General features: G+C 39.4%; 2 protein-coding genes and 1 long non-coding RNA gene across 5 annotated transcripts; 2 read left to right on the top strand and 1 right to left on the bottom strand.

Annotated features, from left to right (window-relative positions):
• The first annotated feature begins 788 nt into the window (after positions 1–788).
• Positions 789–3,130, top strand: LOC144710404 (uncharacterized). Of its 2 annotated transcripts, XR_013583282.1 has the most exons (3): positions 789–1,425; positions 1,497–2,901; positions 2,981–3,130. It is a non-coding gene; the product is annotated as an uncharacterized LOC144710404 (long non-coding RNA). The 2 variants fall into 2 exon arrangements; XR_013583281.1 differs by having other exon boundaries at positions 789–2,901.
• Positions 3,131–9,755: 6,625 nt separating this feature from the next.
• On the top strand, positions 9,756–12,131 carry LOC144710740 (uncharacterized). Its single transcript, XM_078584581.1, has 2 exons — positions 9,756–10,140; positions 11,423–12,131. The coding sequence occupies exons 1-2, from the start codon at positions 9,793–9,795 to the stop codon at positions 11,882–11,884; spliced, it is 810 nt and encodes a 269-aa protein (XP_078440707.1). The 5' UTR covers positions 9,756–9,792; the 3' UTR covers positions 11,885–12,131.
• Positions 11,292–16,869, bottom strand: LOC144710741 (Cysteine proteinases superfamily protein). Of its 2 annotated transcripts, XM_078584583.1 has the most exons (4): positions 16,771–16,869; positions 14,499–14,830; positions 12,222–12,275; positions 11,292–11,926 (listed from the first exon to the last, which is right to left on the bottom strand). In XM_078584583.1, the coding sequence occupies exons 2-4, from the start codon at positions 14,743–14,745 to the stop codon at positions 11,838–11,840; spliced, it is 390 nt and encodes a 129-aa protein (XP_078440709.1). In that variant the 5' UTR covers positions 14,746–14,830; positions 16,771–16,869; the 3' UTR covers positions 11,292–11,837. The 2 variants fall into 2 exon arrangements, with proteins under 2 accessions (XP_078440709.1, XP_078440708.1); XM_078584582.1 differs by lacking the exons at positions 11,292–11,926; positions 12,222–12,275 and having other exon boundaries at positions 13,764–14,830.
• Positions 16,870–18,131: the final 1,262 nt, after the last annotated feature.

The following is an 18,131-nucleotide window of genomic DNA, read 5'->3' as shown; positions in this document are numbered from 1 at the left end:
CAATTGGCCAGGAAGGACACAGGAGGCATTCTGGAAGTCGTCAGATCTGGATCTCTTTATCAAATTTGTAAGTTTCTGAATTGTATTTGATCATCTTCTAGAACGATTCGAAAACGCCTTAGCATGGGCGAAATGTACATGCCCTAGATTCATGTTTTGAATGCATCAGCACTTCTTTTTCATTTGGATTTGAGATCTGACTTTTGATAATTAATTCTTAATCATTTTAGGACATTTCTGCTTCATTACATTTTAATTTAGGGTCGAAATTAGGGCTTTCCCCAATTTCTTCACTTTCTCTCTCTAGGTTAATTTTATTTATTTCTCTCTCTAGATTTCGGTTTTTATTGTTTAGGAATTTAATTTAATATATAAAAAACCCAAAAATAAAATTTGAACCGAAAATTCATCCATTTTGAACTCCAATTCAAAAATCACTTTCTTGATTATTAAATTCCCAATTTTAATTCTGAAAATTATTATAAATTTTATTAAATTGGGAAATTAATAATTTATATTTTTATGAGCTTAAAATAATAATAATATTCTTATCTGGAATTATCTGACCGAAATCAAAATTAAGTTTTACTTAATTTTGATTATTTTAAGAATATTATTTAATATTAATTGAATTAAATATTGCAAAATTCAAAATTACTTGACTTGATTCATAAAAATTGTTTGAAAATTATGAATTATTTCCTCCTTGTGGATCGACCCCTTGCTTGCTCTATATTCTTATTTAGTAATTAAGGGAATTATAAATTTATTGCATAAGTCTAAAAAGCGCAACGACCACGTAATTTTACGTGATTTTTCGACTTATCACCCATAAAGAGGCAAGCCGACAAAAGCACAAACGTATTTTGGAGACACTTCAAATCCTGCCATCCAGCTCGTCACACGAAACTGAAGGGCGAAGCCCCTGAAGACCCTGGTCAAACACGCATCACTGACAGAATGTAGAGCAAACAACAGGGAGAGCCTACCCGACGGGGGGGCGATTAGAGGGCACACTCTAGATGAGACGAAGAATTTCATTGCACGATTCGTATGCCTAACTGATTCACCCTGGAGCATTGTTGACAATGTCGCCTTCAAGGAAATGTGGCGTTACGTGACGCTTATCGACTTGGATCCTCCAAGTGCGAAGGTCATAAAGAGGTGGACCATCCAAATGCACGACCGAATGAAACATGATGTGAGGAAGCTCTGAGAGAGTGGGCCCGAGTGTCACTCACTGTAGATGTGTGGACTGCAGAGAACGGGACTGGATTTCTAGGCATCACCGTCCACTGGGTGGACGACACATGGCCGTACAGAGAGCGGGTACTTGCCATCCGAGAAATCGTCGGCAAGCACGATGGGGAGAACATGGCGTCCATTATTCTCCAAGCACTAGATGAATTTTGTCTGCGGACGAAGGTCAGCACTCAGCGTCTATCTCATTTTATTAGTTGAACTTGTGCCCTTAAATGTGCAACGTAATTATGCAGGTCTACGCCATTACTACTGACAATGCCACGCCGAATAAGAGGATGTTTTGCATTGATGGCGAGAAAGTTGAAGAGCGTAAACCCGACGTTTACTGCCAGGAGGCACATCCCATGTGTGGCACACATTCTGAATATTGTTGTGCAAGCGGCGATATAAAGCTTCGGTATTCCTTCGGCCCAAGGTGTGGAACCCGAAGAAGGTGACGTGACGAGGACAGCAGAGCACTATGGCAGCAACCACGACAATGATCTCGGTGATATATACTTAGTGTCTGATGACAATGAGGGACCACGCAAGCCGTTATGTTTGGGCGATGCAGTTGCAAGGTACGCACTCTAGTGCGGAGTATTCGGAGCTCTACGCAACGGAGAGAACTCTATACACAACCCTATGAAGACGACCCCGAAGTCGAGGACTCCAACATGGTCGTCGTAGACTGTCCAACCCGATGGAACAGCACGTACACTATGTTGGCGGCCGCCGTGAAGAAGCGTGATGTACTTGACGAAGTCTCAACGGCTTTTGGCCGAAAGGCGACGTCGTCGAAGTTGTCGAAGGACGAGTGGGAGTTGGTAAAAGAGTTATGCCGCATCCTTGGCCATTTCACCGTATCAACTGATCATGTTTGCAAGACAGTGACGCCGGCGATCTGCGATGTCTTGTATCTCATAGACGGCCTCAAGGTTCACATGGAGGAAGTGGTCCAGCAAATCAAAGATGGAACATTCTTCACATCCGTACGATGCTGGCATGAAGGAGATTGTTCGAACATGGGGCAGGCGATGCATTGCAAGCTTGCACAATATGATGAGATATTGTGGGCGAATGAGGCAATCACGGCCGCGGCATTGATGGATCCAATCCACAAAGGGTAAATGCTCCACCCGAGCGTCCGAGAAGCGACCATCGCATACGTACGGTCGTTGTTACCCAGTGACTGGTCGAGCCGTGGCCGGAGAGGGGCCGCTGAGGAGAGGCAGCCAAGAGGTGAAGAGTTGGACGAGTGGCTTAATAGCACTATGCGGCACATGCAACCGGCACCGATGACAACGAGGTCGATGTGGGATGAGTTCAACCAAATCCTTGCAGAGACGGTGCCAAATGAGGTTGTGTTCACTCCACTATCTTGGTGGGCCACGACGGGGTTGAAGCGTTTCCCCTTACTTGCGGCCGTTGCGAGGGACCTATTATCCATATGTGCGACGAGCGCCCCTGCCGAGCGCATGTTCTCGGTTTGCAATGCTATTGTCACGTACAAGCGATCGCGTCTGTCGCCAATAAGCATCGAAACACTAATCACTGTGAAGTGTTGGCTCCGTGCGGACAACAAACGGTGGTACAACGACGTTGAGCTAGATGAGGATGTTGACGACGAAGAAGATGGTGTGGTCGCATGTGCTCAAGGTACACATCACATAACTGAACTAGATGTTCTTATTTCTACGTAATTATCGTTACTAATCTCTTATCTTCTGCAACACAGGTGATGATCAAGTGAGCACAAATCTCTGACAGAGTTGTTGGGACTACGTTTTTTTTTACAGAGCCACAGTCATAGCATACATATGATTTTGCTACAAATGTCGAATTAACGGCGTGTATGGATTCTTTTGAATTTATTTAAATTTTGATACATTTTCCCAAAATGTAATTAAATATCCCTAAACTACGCCGTCGATTCAAATGAATCCATAATATTAAATTTTATATCAATTTAAATAGACACTTTCAGTTCTTGTTATAAATTTATATCCGGCATTACTATATTCCTCCAACTATCCAATAAATAATCTTAATATCAATGAAAAAAATTAATCCCTATAATTAAATATACTGCCAAGAAGTATACTTACTCGTCTATTAAATTTATTAACTATATTACACAATTTTATTCTCTTAAAATAACAGTATATTAATTTCTTCATAACATTAGTTGTTAGTTAAAAATAACAATTCTACAACTATCTAGTTATGGTATTACATATTTTCTGCAGTTTTATTCACATAAAAATATAGTTCACTAATTTCAATAAAACATTAGTTGTCACTTGTCAGGCATTCTCATAACCATTCCACTAATATATTACACTCTACCCTAGTAACCTTATTAACATGATACGGAATTTTATTTTACTATAATTAAAAATATATTAATTTCTTAATAACATTAGTTGTTATGTAATATTAAATTTATTGTTATTTTTATTAACAATATTACGCAATTTTATTTCCTTAAAATGATAATATATTAATTACCTAATAACATTAGTTGGTAGGTCATATTAAATTTATTATTCCCTTTATTAACTATATAACGCAATTTTGTTTTCTTAAAATAAAAATATATTAATTTCTTAATAACATTAGTTGCTATGTAATATTAAATTTATTGTTATTTTTATTAACTATATTACGCAATTTTACCCTCGTAATCATGGTATTTTAAATTTTTAAAATTACATGAGGTATTATCTGTGGGCGGCGAGCTGGAGAAGATGAGAATTAACTGTAAGATGTCTGGGGAGAATGTTATTAATTTCTTTATAACATTAGTTGTTAGGTCATATTAAATTTATTATTCCATTTTTTAACTATATAACGCAATTAGTTGTTATGTAATATTAAATTTATTGTTATTTTTATTAAATATATTACGCAATTTTATTTCCTTAAAATGACAATATATTAATTACCTAATAACATTAGTTGTTAGGTCATATTAAATTTATTATTCCATTTTTAAACTATATAACGCAATTTTGTTTTCTTAAAATAACACTATATTAATTTCTTAGTAACATTAGGTGTTATGTAATATTAAATTTATTGTTATTTTTATTAACTATATTACGCAATTTTATTTCCTTAAAATGACAATATATTAATTACCTAATAACATTAGTTGTTAGGTCATATTAAATTTATTATTCCCTTTATTAACTATATAACGCAATTTTGTTTTCTTAAAATAACAATATATTAATTTCTTAATAACATTAGTTGCTATGTAATATTAAATTTATTGTTATTTTTATTAACTATATTAAGCAATTTTACCCTCGTTATCATGATATTTTAAATTTTTAAAATTACATGAGGTATTTTCTGTGGGCGGCCAGCTGGCGAAGATGAGAATTAACTGTAAGATGGCTGGGAAGAATATAAAGTAACAAGGAAATTAGAATTTTTCCATATCGGATCGCAGATGACTGAAAAAAAATTGCTGGATATCAGTTTTCGATATCCGGATATCGAAAACCGATATCCAGCATCCGATATCCGTCTCGTCCCTCCCCCTCCGATATCCGGTACCGATATCGGTCTAACCACTGATAGACGGATATCGCCCGATATCCGATATCCGATATCCAGAACCGTCCCATTTTTTTTCTGGATATCGGATATCGGTTGTCCGATACCGAATATCGGACGGATTTTGGGACAGCGAACACTAGCTAGAACAATGATGCCAAAGCAAAATATCTATTTGAGAAAGGTGAGATGATTCGAGTGATTTTAAATTATTGACGTGTGTAGTTAAACCATAAACAGCTTGTAATAGTTTTTTTATTCATAAATCAGGCTCAACATCAAGTACATCAACCATCGCACCTCTCTCAGAATTTAAATTTATGCATGAAAGTACCTCCCCTTGCTGCATCAATCATCTTTTTGTCTTGATCCCTTAATCCTACCAAAAAACATTTAAACTCAGGTTAACTCTTGTAGTTTTTCCCATGTTTCTCTTTTAATCAGGTCCTTGACAAAATTATATTATCGCTCATCAATATGAACTCATTTTTCCCACAGAATAATTTTTTTTACGAATGTCATTCCCATTTCCTTCCAAGAATCAAAGTTCACAAATAATGGTATGTAAAAAAACTTCTAGATTTATCCCAAAGACGGAAGGGAAACAATCGCATTTTTATAACCTCATTCATAACATTATGAAGTGAAAAGTTTGACAAATCAGAGTAAACTCTTTCTAATCTTTGTATGACTCCTGAGATAAACCATAAAAGTTCGTGAGAGATAGAATCATATGATGATCATTTTTGAAATTTGATCCCTCATCTATAGCAGCATTAATTTTAGTAAATGTTTCATAACCCAATGGAGCAGAATATTTGTTTAATATCCGTCATCTATTTCGTATATATGTATTCATAATATAATCTTAAATATGATCCTCTCTATTAGTTGAAACTTCCCCTCTATCTCCTTCATCTTCATTTTCATTTTGCGTCAGTGATTGTCTACCATTGATTGTGTGATATATTTAAGAAAATGTAAAGATGAAAGAGTGCTTAAGATGAAATTTACAATTTTACCTTATCTCTCATGGCTTCATGTCGCTGATTGTACTTCTCAAAACAATATTACTAGTTGCAAGAAAATCAAAAATCCTTAATGGAGACTATTCCCCAGCAACCGCTCAAATTCATAATCTCAAAAATCAGGATTTTAATTCATCATTGATTTTTTTAGATTTAATAATAAAGATATAATGCTGTACTCAATAAGTTTATCTAGTGATGAGCATAGATCATCTCCACATGTAACAGTGATTATGAATTTAACATTCGTAATATAGTGATTAGTGTGATGAGATGAGATACCTATAAAATATGAAACAGAGTGACAAGAAAATATGTGGTGGGACAATGATAATTAGTAATATAATTAAGATGATGGTAGTAGATAGTAGATAGTAATAAATAAGAATTGAGAACATCGAGCGAGAGCGAGGATGAAGTGATGATAAAGAGAAAAATAAACAAGAGCATGGTAAAGAGCGAGGTGTATAAGGTGAATGATGAGTAGGCTACTAATAAGACGGTGACATGAATGTGGTAAGACGTGAATAGAGAGTGTACAAATGCAATGTGATGATGGGATGTGACGGTGAAATAAATCTAAGATATTGATGATGTCAATAAAGAGCAACATAAGGCAAGGTAACTTAATGTAGATCCTTACATTCCTCTAGGATCACGATGATTTGTGAATGCAAGTAAGCTCCCCCTCTTCTCTGTTGCCTCTTCCCACGCACCTAGAACACAAATAACAGGTTTCATGGATCTTAGAAGCTCCTAGCTTTCAATCAGCCCACATGAGCAAGAAGAAGTATAAGGATGATTTTAACAATGATCCATGACTCTATTTATAGATCAGAGGGTATGGATGGAAAGAGGGTGAAGATGAAGTGTCCCTAAAAATGTGAGCTCAATCGGCCTTCTAGTCTATTAGATATTAAGCTTTGAAGTTGGAGTTATCCTAGTACATTATTTATCTCCTATACATTTGCATTGACGATTCCTCATTGGTTAGTGGCTGGTAAACTGTACAATCGTTAATCATTTAATGATTAGTATGATCACCTTGTCTTTCACCATTGTGTGCTCCACGAGTGCCACATGTACCTGCACTGAAGAAAAAGACAAAAAAGACTTTAAATTTAATTCTTTAATTCTTGTGACATGACAGCGCCTCATCATGCACCTATGATAAGCCTAAAATTGATGTGATTAAATGCAAGTTTAAATGTGTTGTTTGGATTTAAGCTTATGTAATAAATTTATAAATTCCCTTCTTCAAAATATAGAAAGTATAGGATGAGAAGGGGGCCGAACCACAGGGGTCACTTCTCAAGAATTTATATTCTAATTTCTATGAATTACTTCAAGAAATAATTGATTTTTGTATTTAATGAGCCTTAATTGTATTTAATTTTTTTTGTAATTACTCAAAAGTAAGTAGAACCATTATGGTGATCTTAATATTTTCGAGCAGAACACTCTGGAGAGGATAATTTGGATTCTTGTGTCAGAGTACTTCGGATTGCCAAGATTCAAACCAAGATGATTTATCAAAACAATGTTTTATGTATTAAAATTGGAAATTAATAAGCAAGAAAGGGATTTTGAATTGGGCTTGAAGATGGACGAATTTTTGGATGAAATTTTGGATTTAGGTATTTTAGTTGTGGAATTGAATTTTCCAACAATCATTTTTCAGATTCTAGAGAGAGAAAGTGGGCGAGCTAACCTAGCGAGAGAAAGTAGAAAGAATTGGGGGGAAATGAGTTGTAGATGAAATCTGACTCTAATCTATGGACCTAAGATGCAAGATGAGATGAGAAAAAATATAGACCTAAGAAGTTAAAGTCAGATCTTGAAGCAAATTCAAATTGCAATGCTAATCACCATTAAAATCATCTCCAAGGGCATGTACATTTCGCCCATGCCTTTGCGTTTTGAAATCGTTCAAGAAGAAGAAGAAGAAGAAACTTACAACTTTGATTCATGAAGCGAGTCGACTTCAGAAGCAAATCATGTGTCCTTCCTGCCCAAACAACTTGGGGGAGAGCTTCCTTGGTCGTTTTCCCCTTCTTCCTGACCTGTGATTTATCATCCAACTGTATGGATCATAGAGGGTGAAAAGAAAAATCTACCCTCAAAATTTCGACGCAATCAGACGGTTAGATCTCAAGATATTGCCGTTTTAGTAGCGATTAATCCAAGCTGTTAGGTCATTTCTCTCTCCTCCACGCAGGTAAAAAAATGCTGTTTTTTAATTCGTCGCCTTGTTTTCTCCACCCTCAGATCTCGCACTACCACATTTTTGTGCGCTTCCAGAGGACTCAATCATTTGTTGCTCGCAATGCTTTTTGAGTGACTAGGAGGGCCCCATGTAGCCTATTCGCATTCCCATAAAAGAGTAAAAGAACAAGTTCACTTTTTCATTTTTTTTAATAAATGCCCCCGGAATCGATTTGCCATGTGCATTTATTGTATGAAATATTCAAAAAGGATAAAACGACAAGTTTACCTTTTCTCTCGTCACTCGCCCCAGGTATCATCGAGGTAATGATTTGCTCACTATGGCATTGTGCATTGCGATGCCATAATGAGCCAATAAAATGCTTATTAAGTGCATCCAATCATTCGCCTGAATGTTGGGCGAATGACGTGGATGCCACGTGATTTAACTTAAATCCCTTTTTAAAAGGCAAAATAAATCGTAAAATATATTCTTTAAATTCCAAAAATTAGTTCTTGCCTATTTAATGGTCAGAAAATTATAAAAAATATGGAAAATTTTTAAAAAAAATTATAAAAGTATTAAAGACCTCTAGCCAAGTATTTTATGCCCTGCAAGAAAATAAATCTTTAATGCAGTGAGGTCAAATGTCATGTAAAAAAATAGTATAAAATTAAAACAATCACGAAACTTAGTGCAATCCATTTATGTCTGTTTAATTATGATAACATGCAAATATGACTAGTAGAACACATATATTTATGTAATATTCATCAATTTTACATTATAAATTTGACAATGACAATCACGATGAAGATGACAATGACAATGATAATGATGATAACAATGGTGATGACAATGATGATGACGATGCCGATGACAATGATGATGACGATGAAGATGATGATGAAGATGACGATGATGATGATGACGACGACGATGATGATGATGATGATGACGATGATGATGACGATGACATTGACGTTGACAATGAGATTGATCTTGACTATGACGATGATGATGACGATGACATTGACGTTGACGATGAGGTTGATCTTGACTATGACGATGATGATGATGATGATGATGATGATGACATTGACATTTACGATGAGGTTGATCTTGACTATGACGATGATGATGATGATGATGATGACGATGATGACGATGACATTGATGTTGACGATGAGGTTGATCTTGACTATGATGATGACGATGATGATAAGGATGATGATGATGATGATGACGATGACATTGATGTTGACGATGAGGTTGATCTTGACTATGACGATGATGATGATGATGATCATGATGATGACGATGACATTGATGTTGACGATGAGGTTGATCTTGACTATGACGATGATGATGATGATGATGATGACGACGATGATGACGATGACATTGATGTTGACGATGAGGTTGATCTTGACTATGACGATGACGATGATGATTTTGATGATGACGATGACATTGACGTTGAAAATTAGGTTGATCTTGACTAGGACGATGATGATAACGATAACGATGGTGATGATGATGATGATGAGGTTGATCTTGACTATGACGATGACGATGAAGAGACGATGACTATGATGATGACGATGACGATGAAGACGAGAGCCCTAAACCCATTAACTGACAGAGTGGAGACCAACAAGGGCCCAGTGTGGCCAAGAGAAGGGATAAAACTATAAAAGGAGCCCCCCTCTAATCTCCACACAGTACCACCACGCGAGCAGCTCTCCAATGGCGGACCTCTCCGCCGAGCTCGCCATCGCCGGGCCATGTCCGGCGAGCTTCTTCCCCCGCACCAACCCTCCATCTCGCCGCTTCCTCCTCCCCTTCCCCCGCGCGCGCCGCGACGACCCTCAGAATTCCGGCGCGGAGGGTTTTCGCGGCGCGAGATTTGGTTTCTCCGATCCGATCGGCGCCGAAGAACGACCGAAGAAGAAGGTGATTGAAGAAGAGGAGGAGGAGCGGTGGAGCGGCAAGGGGAGATGGTGGTCCGGTGAGCTCTACGAGGATGATGACGATTATGATGATTTCTTCGATGATGAGCCGGATCAGCCTTGGGAAAATGTTTGGATCTTCAAGGTATGTTGATTTCTAGGGTTTGTTCTTTGCGAATTTGATTTAATTCTGCCGGTTGTGTTCTCGGTCTTTCCTGATCATCGACGATGTGATGGATTTCTTATTTTGTTAGATTCATGTGTATTAGAATCGTCAGTTTTTCTTGATTGTCGGCGTTATGATGGATTTTTTATCGTCCATCATGTTCTTGCTCGGCCGAGCTACTGTAATTGGCCTTCGCGAATTTGATCTAATTCTCAAATCTTTCCTGATCATGAACGATATGATGGATTTGCTATCGGTTGTGTTCTTCCTCTGCCGGTCAACTGTAATTAGGCGGCTAGATTCATGTATATTCGATTCATCATTCTTGGTTGATGATAGTCGACATGATGATATCGTCATAGGTTAATCAAGTTCATCTAAAATGATCATGGTTCATGATGATATTGTTCTTCCTCTAGCAATCATCTTTACCATCGGCGGACTAAAACTTCACGTTCATTCAGTTTATCTGATCATCAACTGCATACTGACTCTTAATTTTTATCGATCATGTTTCTTCACGCAATGTTCTTCCACAAACAGTGAATTATCATCGGCTTACCACATTCATATCTGATCATCAACCTCTGTTATGGGAGAATCAAATTCATTAAACATATATATCTCCATATCATTAACCACAATATGGAATCATGACATTGTCATGTATGTTCGGATAACCTGATCTTTATTTTTACTTGGTCCAAGATTACAGAAATTTTTAATTGGCCAGAAAATATTCAATCGTGCATAAGCTAAATCATGCATGTTCTGATGAGCTGATCATCATTTTGAGAAGCCTAGATTACAGAAATTTTTAACTTGGTCAGAAAATATTTGATTCTGCATGTTCAGATGAGCTGATCATCCTTTTGAAAAGCCTAGATTACAGATAATTTTACCTTGGTCACAAAATATTTGATTCTGCATGTTCAGATGAGCTGATCATCATTTTGAAAAGCCTAGATCACAGAAATTTTTAACTTGGTCAGAAAATATTTGATTCTGCATGTTCAGATGAGCTGATCATCATTTTTCAAAAGCCTAGATCACAGAAATTTTTAACTTGGTCAGAAAATATTTGATTCTGCATGTTCAGATGAGCTGATCATCATTTTGAAAAGCCTAGATTACAGATAATTTTACCTTGGTCAGAAAATATTCGATTCTGCATGTTTAGATGAGCTGATCATCATTTTTCAAAAGCCTAGATCACAGAAATTATTATCTACTCACAAAGAAAGATCATTACCCTCAACAGATGTTCAAGTCATATGGCTACCTGCTCCCGGCAATCGTCGCCTCGCTGCTTCTAGCAAGCGGCCCCAAGGCATTCCTCATGGCCATGGCACTGCCCCTCGGCCAGTCTGCCCTCTCCCTCGTCGCCGACAAGCTCTGGGCGAGGACGAGTCCAGACGAGACCCAACTCCGGTGGCCCTCGTCGAGGAAGAAACCCGTCAATGGCGGGAGTCCTCGCTCCCGCCAGAGAACAGAGGCAAAGCAGGCCGAAAGCTTTAAACCGACCGCAGCGCCACAGCCAGAACCCGTCTCTGGTAGGCGTAAGTACGGCGGATGGGACGAGCTCGACCCCAGACCGCCGCCACCTCCACCGCCGACACCGGGGAAGCTCTCGAAAAGGGGACGAGGCAGAGAGGCACCGCTGCTTCTGAGGCTGATCATGGCAGTCTTCCCCTTCCTTGGCTCTTGGACCAGATTTCTCTAGCCTCACAGTCCATGGCTACTATACAGCAGTTAACATATTCTTCTGTTCATTACAGAAAAGAAAGGCCCAATCCTCATATGTCTTAATTTAGACTTGGATACCTAAGTTTTGATAGCGGTAGAATGGACATTGCGAGAGAGCCGAACACGTATTGATACTTGTTGGCTGCTTTTCTAAAAGGAGGGTTCTCCAATTTAAAGGAAATACGTAAGTGCCAAATGTCTAAAGTGCACTTGTCTAAAGTGAACTTCGGCCCTACAGAGACTCTGAGAGAGAAATAAAAAGCAACCAAATCTATGAATTCAACAATACTGAATAAGGAGATAAAGAGAGAAACCTGAGGGATAACAGTAGCAGAATTCCATGGTTATTTGAGGCTGGGATGCATCATCTGTGAAAAATCCAGTTGTGGGGGCATGAAGTTCTTGATAGAGAGAGAAAGAGAGCAGATGACAATTCAGACACTGCAAGGTGTCCATTGTAATGAAGGCCTAGATTCATCTTCTGTAAAATGAAGTGAAGTTCTAGAAACTGTTGCTAGAGTGAGAGAGAGACGAAACAAGAGTCGACCTCGACCGCATCGATTGATTGATCCATGACGATCTGCCTCCCTCATCTCTCCTTAAATCTCAAGAGAGGAAAAAAAGAATACCCCAGAAAAATCCCAGAGTTCTCTTCTGTAAAATCTAGTCATTTTCCAAAAATTCTTGCTAGAGAGAGAAAGAGTCCAAAGAAAATTCCAGATTCCTTCTGTAAAATCTAGTCATTTTCCAAAAATTCTTGCTAGAGAGAGAAACAGTCAAAGAAAATCCCAGATTCCTCATCTGCAAAATCCGTTAATGTTCCAAAAATTCTTGTTAGAGAGAGAAACAGTCAAAGAAAATCCCAGATTCCTCATCTGCAAAATCCGCTAATGTTCCAAAAATTCTTTTTAAAGAGAGAAACAGTCATAGAAAAATCCCAGAGTCATTTTCTGTAAAATCCAGTAATGTTCCAAAAATTCTTGTTAGAGAGAGAAACAGTCATAGAAAAATCCCAGAGTCATTTTCTGTAAAATCCAGTAATGTTCCAAAAATTCTTGTTAGAGAGAGAAACAGTCATAGAAAAATCCCAGAGTCATTTTCTGTAAAATCCAGTAATGTTCCAAATATTCTTGCTAGAGAGAGAAACAGTCAAAGAAAATCCCAGATTCCTCATCTGCAAAATCTGCTAATGTTCCAAAACTTCTTGATACAGAGAGAAACAGTCATAGAAAAATCCCAGAATCATTTTCTGTAAAACCGGCTAATGTTCCAAACATTCTTGTTAGAGAGAGAAACAGTCATAGAAACATCCCAGATTCATTGTCGGTAAATTCCATTAATGTTCCAAAAACCTTTTCTTGAGAAAGGAACAGTCACCCAGATTCATTTTCTGTAAAGTCCATTAATGTTCCAAAAACCCTTGCTTAAGAGACGAACAGTCAAAGAAAAAACACAGATTCCTCTTTTGTAAAATCCAGTTATGTTTTAAAAACTCTAGCTAGAGAGAGAAAAATTCAAAGCAAAATCCCAGACTCCTCTTCCAGTAACGTTCCAAAAACTCTTGCAAGAGAGAAACAGTCAAAGCAAAGTCCCAGATTCCTCTTCCGAAAAATAGTCAAAGTAATGTTCCAAAAACTCTTCCTAGAGAGAGAAACAGTCAAAGCTAATTCCCAGATTCCCCTTCTGAAAAATAGTCAAAGTAATGTTCCAAAAACTCTTCCTAGAGAGAGAAACAGTCAAAGCAAAAGTCAACCCCAGCATCTCATCTCACCCACCACCTTACCATCAACCTGGGCCATCACACCAACAGCTACTCAAGAGAGAGAAACTCAGGAGAGAGAAATTCAAGAGAGGGAAACTCAAGAGAGAGAAACTCATTAGAGAAAAACCAAAAATACACCAGGGAAATCCCCGGATTCCATTGAATCAAAATCCCAGCTTCATCTTCTGTAAAATCCAATAATGTTCCAAAAAACTCGCGCTAGAGAGAGAAACAGAAATCAAAGGCCAATCCAAACATCTAAACTGGTTGATCCGCAACAATCGCCTCCCTCAACTCTCCCAAACTTCATCACAGTAACTCCCACTCAGATTTATTCTCTCTAAAATCCAACCCCTTTCCGAAAAAACTCATTCTAGAGAGAGAATCAGAGAAACCCATAGTCAACCCGAAAGCCTCAACCGATCAATCCGCGATAAAATCCGAGCCCTCGTCTCTCCCACCACCTTCCCATCAACCTGGGCCATCACATCATCAAACCACATCCTTCCTCCACATCGAACCGCCCTTCGGCCTCGCCACTGACAAACAACTCTCGCAATCTCCACCGCAAACAGACCGCAGTCGTACCCGTTCTCCTGCCTCGGCGTCTCTCCCTCTAAAAACCTCACAGAATTCCCAGCCGAGCCGACAAACTCTTTCACCCTCTCATACAACTGCTTGGCATGGGCATGGTTCATCCCCTTCATACTATCATGATGAACAAACAAATTCTCTTCTCTGTCATAAACCAGAAGGCTCCAGTGATGCCCGCCTTCTGCCATGCCCACGTCGTCATTATCGTTAACGGTAAATATAACCAGATTCTTACCGGGCAGTTCAAGCGGGTTGATGGCGTCTTCGAGGCTGTCGTGGCCGGCGCAGTTGGCAATCCAGAAAGAGATTGATGGAGGGACGAGGACGATGTCGTCGGAGAGGTTTATTGAAATGTCTGCGAAGCAAAATTCGATGATCCTGTCGTTTATGTAGTGGGGGCCTCTGAGGATCTCCAGGTCTGAGTTCCTAAGAACTACATCTCCAAAGCTGAGGACCTTGTCATTGGGCTTTGGGAAGCCCATGATTGTTGTCTAGATTTAAGTTTAGAGATTTTCTCCTGGAAATTCTTCTGAGGGAATTCCTTGCAAAAGGAATGTTTTTCAACTCCTGGAATGGAGAAAATAGTAGTGGGTTGTTATTTTGGGCTCAAAATCTCAAGAAAAAATGAGAGTTGGTGAATTGGATAAAGCAGCTATAGTGTTACATCAGAAAAAAGCTTTAGTGTCACATTAGACAATTAAAAATCAGGATATCTGAATAAAAAGATATCATGGTTATCATGAAATGAAAATTTTCAATGTTATATACATTTCAAAGCCATTATCTTGGGTGAGATTCCCCATTAGACAATTAAAAAGCCATAATATCTAGGGTAAGAGATTTTCTCCTGGAAATTCTTGCTGAGGGAATTCCTTGCAAAAGGAATGTTTTTCAACTCCTGGAATGGAGAAAACAGAAGTGGGTTGCTATTTTGGGCTCAAAATCTCCAGAAAAAATACGAGTTGGTGAATTGAATAAAGCAGCTATAGTGTTACATTAGACAATTAAAAATCAGGATATCAGAATAGAAAAGCTATCTTGTTTATCATGAAATGAAAATTTTCAATGTTATGTACATTTCAAAGCCATAATATCTTGGGTGAGAGATTCCCCATTCAGCTCGTTTTGTCGTTCGAAAACACATGATCACTCAAAAGATCATGAAGCTGCGATATTGTGATCGAATTAATTCAAAAGGCAAGTTGCATTATACATATTCTGATGGGATATGGCTTTGAGAGATGGAATTTTTTTCAGGAATTGGAAGATGGCGCCCACTTTGCTCCATTCATACTTCAACAAAAATGGAAATCACTAATATCAAGATTATCAAGGAAGAACCTAAGCACATCCGGCATGAGCTAATTTTTCGCCGCATTTCATTATTTCCATAATAAGAGAAGGCTCTCATCTATGGTTTCTTCTATTCCCAAATGAGTCCAAAGAACACGAAGTCCAAAGTCCAAATAACACGAAGATATCGATGTTCATTGATAGAACAGAGCAAACAGATACCAGTCGACCAGAAATGAAAGGTCAATCGATCAAAAACACAAATGTCAATGAACAGGAAGATATCGCACTGTTGACGGATGGAAATTATTCATCAGATGCCAGTCGATCAAAAATACAAAAGCAAATTACAGCGCCGAGATCTCATAGGCCAGACGCCACTCGATGAAAACCACAAAGGAGAATTAGCACGCAGAGATTGCACATTAATAAAAATGGAAATTTCCGGTCAGATGCCACTCGATCAGAACCGCAAAGGAGAATTAGCACGCAGAGATTGCACATTAATACAATTGGAAATTTCCGATCAGATGTCACTCGATGAAAACAACAAAAGATAATTAGTACGCAGAGATCGCACATAATACAGATCGAAATCACCAATCGGATGCAACTCGATCGTAACCACACAGGAGAATCACACGTTAATACGAAATCGAAATCACCGATCAGATGCCAGTCGATCAGAACCACAAAAGATAATTAGTACGCAGAGATGGCACATTAATACAAATTGAAATTGTCGATCAGATGCCACTAGATGAAAACCACAAAAGAGAATTAACACAAAGATATAGCAAATTAATACAAATGGAAATTATCGAACAAATGCCATTAGATCAAAAACACAAAGGAGAATTAGCACGCAGAGATCGCACATAAATACAAATGGAATTTACTGATCGGATGCCACTCGATCGTAACCATAAAGGAGATTTAGTACGCAGAGATCGCACAACAATATAAATGGAAATTATCGAACAGATGCCATTAGATCAAAAAACACAAAGGAGAATTATCACGCAGAGATCACACATAAATACAAATGGAATTTTACTGATCGGATGCCACTCGATCGTAACCATAAAGGAGAATTAGCACGCAGAGATCGCACAACAATACAAATGGAAATTATCGAACAGATTCCATTAGATCAAAAAACACAAAGGAGAATTAGCACACAGAGATCGCAGATTAATACAATCGGAAATTACCGATCAGACGCCAGCTGATCGTAACCTCGAGCACCGGCGATCTCCACTCCAACGAAGTTCCCCAAGAATACTGCTTGATAAGATTCGCGTGGGTATTTATACCCAGCCCTCACCTACGAGCAATATTTTATTGAAATTCCTCAAATCCCCCTGAAGAAAAAAGGGTGAGTAGCACGGTATGTCCCAAACTTTTTCGAAAATTTGAGATATAACCCAAAGTTTTTTTTTGGCACGGTATACCCCAAACTCTCTAAGTGGATTTCGACATATCCCGGTTATGACGTGGAATCCACCATGGCTGCCAGGTGGATTTCTGGTGGAATCCACCTGGGCGGAATCCACCTGGCAGCCACGGTGGATTCCACGTCACAAACAGGATAGAGAGAGAGAGACGTTCTATTAACCCGTCCGAATCGAATTGCCTGGGAGAGAGAGGAGGCACAGAACCGAGACATAGACAGAGAGAGAGGGGAAGGTGGCCCAGATCGCCGCCAGCTCGAACTACACCCTGGCCGTAGCCCACGACGGGTCCATCTTCTCCTTCGGCTCCAGCGCCAACTTCTGCGTCGCCCACGGCGACCCCCGCGACCAGCTCTCCCCCCACGCCGTCCACTCCCTCTGCCGGACCGGCGATCACGTCGCCGGCGTCTCCGCCGCCGACAAGCACGCCGTCGCCGTCGACTCCGCCGGCTGCATGAGCCCTCCAGCCAGCCCCTACCGTCGGTCGTCCCGTCTCGGTGTTCGTTTGATCTTCTTTGTCGCTTTGTGCAGGTCCACACGTGGGGCCACGGGTACTGCGGCGTGCTCGGGCACGGGGACGGGGCCGACAAGGTCGGCCCCACCGCCGTGGCGGTCCTTGGATCCCCCTTGCCGTGCAGGTCTGCGCGAGGAAGAGGAAGACATTTATGGTGACGGACACCGGTCGCGGGCCACCTTCCCCTCTCTCTCTGTCTCAGTTATGTGCCTCCTCTCTCTCCCGAGCGATTAGATTCTGACAGGTTAATAGAACGTCACTCTCTCTCTATCCCGTTTATGACGTGGAATCCACCGTGGCTGCCAGGTGGATTCCGCCCAGGTGGATTCCGCCAGAAATCCACCTGGCAGCCACGATGGATTCCACATCATAACCGGGATATGTCGAAATCCACTTAGAGAGTTTGGGGTATACCGTGCCAAAAAAAAACTTTGGGTTATATCTCAAATTTTCGAAAAAGTTTGGGACATACCGTGCTATTAACCCAAGAAAAAAAGAATATAGATCTGAATCGTCCTGGACGTGGACGATGAATGTGACGGGATGAATTACGTCCAGAGTTAGTCCCAGGACGAAGGATGGGACGGTTTTTCGTCCGATGATTAAA

Source organism: Wolffia australiana, chromosome 12 (genome assembly GCF_029677425.1).
Source record: "Wolffia australiana isolate 7733 chromosome 12, ASM2967742v1".
Lineage (NCBI taxonomy): Eukaryota > Viridiplantae > Streptophyta > Magnoliopsida > Alismatales > Araceae > Wolffia > Wolffia australiana.
The sequence above is the reverse complement of the archived record's forward strand: the minus strand, read 5'-3'. Positions and strand labels throughout refer to the sequence as shown.

Coding starts and splice junctions, on each gene's coding strand:
- LOC144710740 (XM_078584581.1), top strand. CDS start 9,793: ATGGCGGACCTCTCCGCCGAGCTCGCCATCGCCGGGCCATGTCCGGCG. Junction 10,141..11,422: donor AAAATGTTTGGATCTTCAAG/GTATGTTGATTT, acceptor TACCCTCAACAG/ATGTTCAAGTCATATGGCTA.
- LOC144710741 (XM_078584582.1), bottom strand. CDS start 14,745: ATGGGCTTCCCAAAGCCCAATGACAAGGTCCTCAGCTTTGGAGATGTA.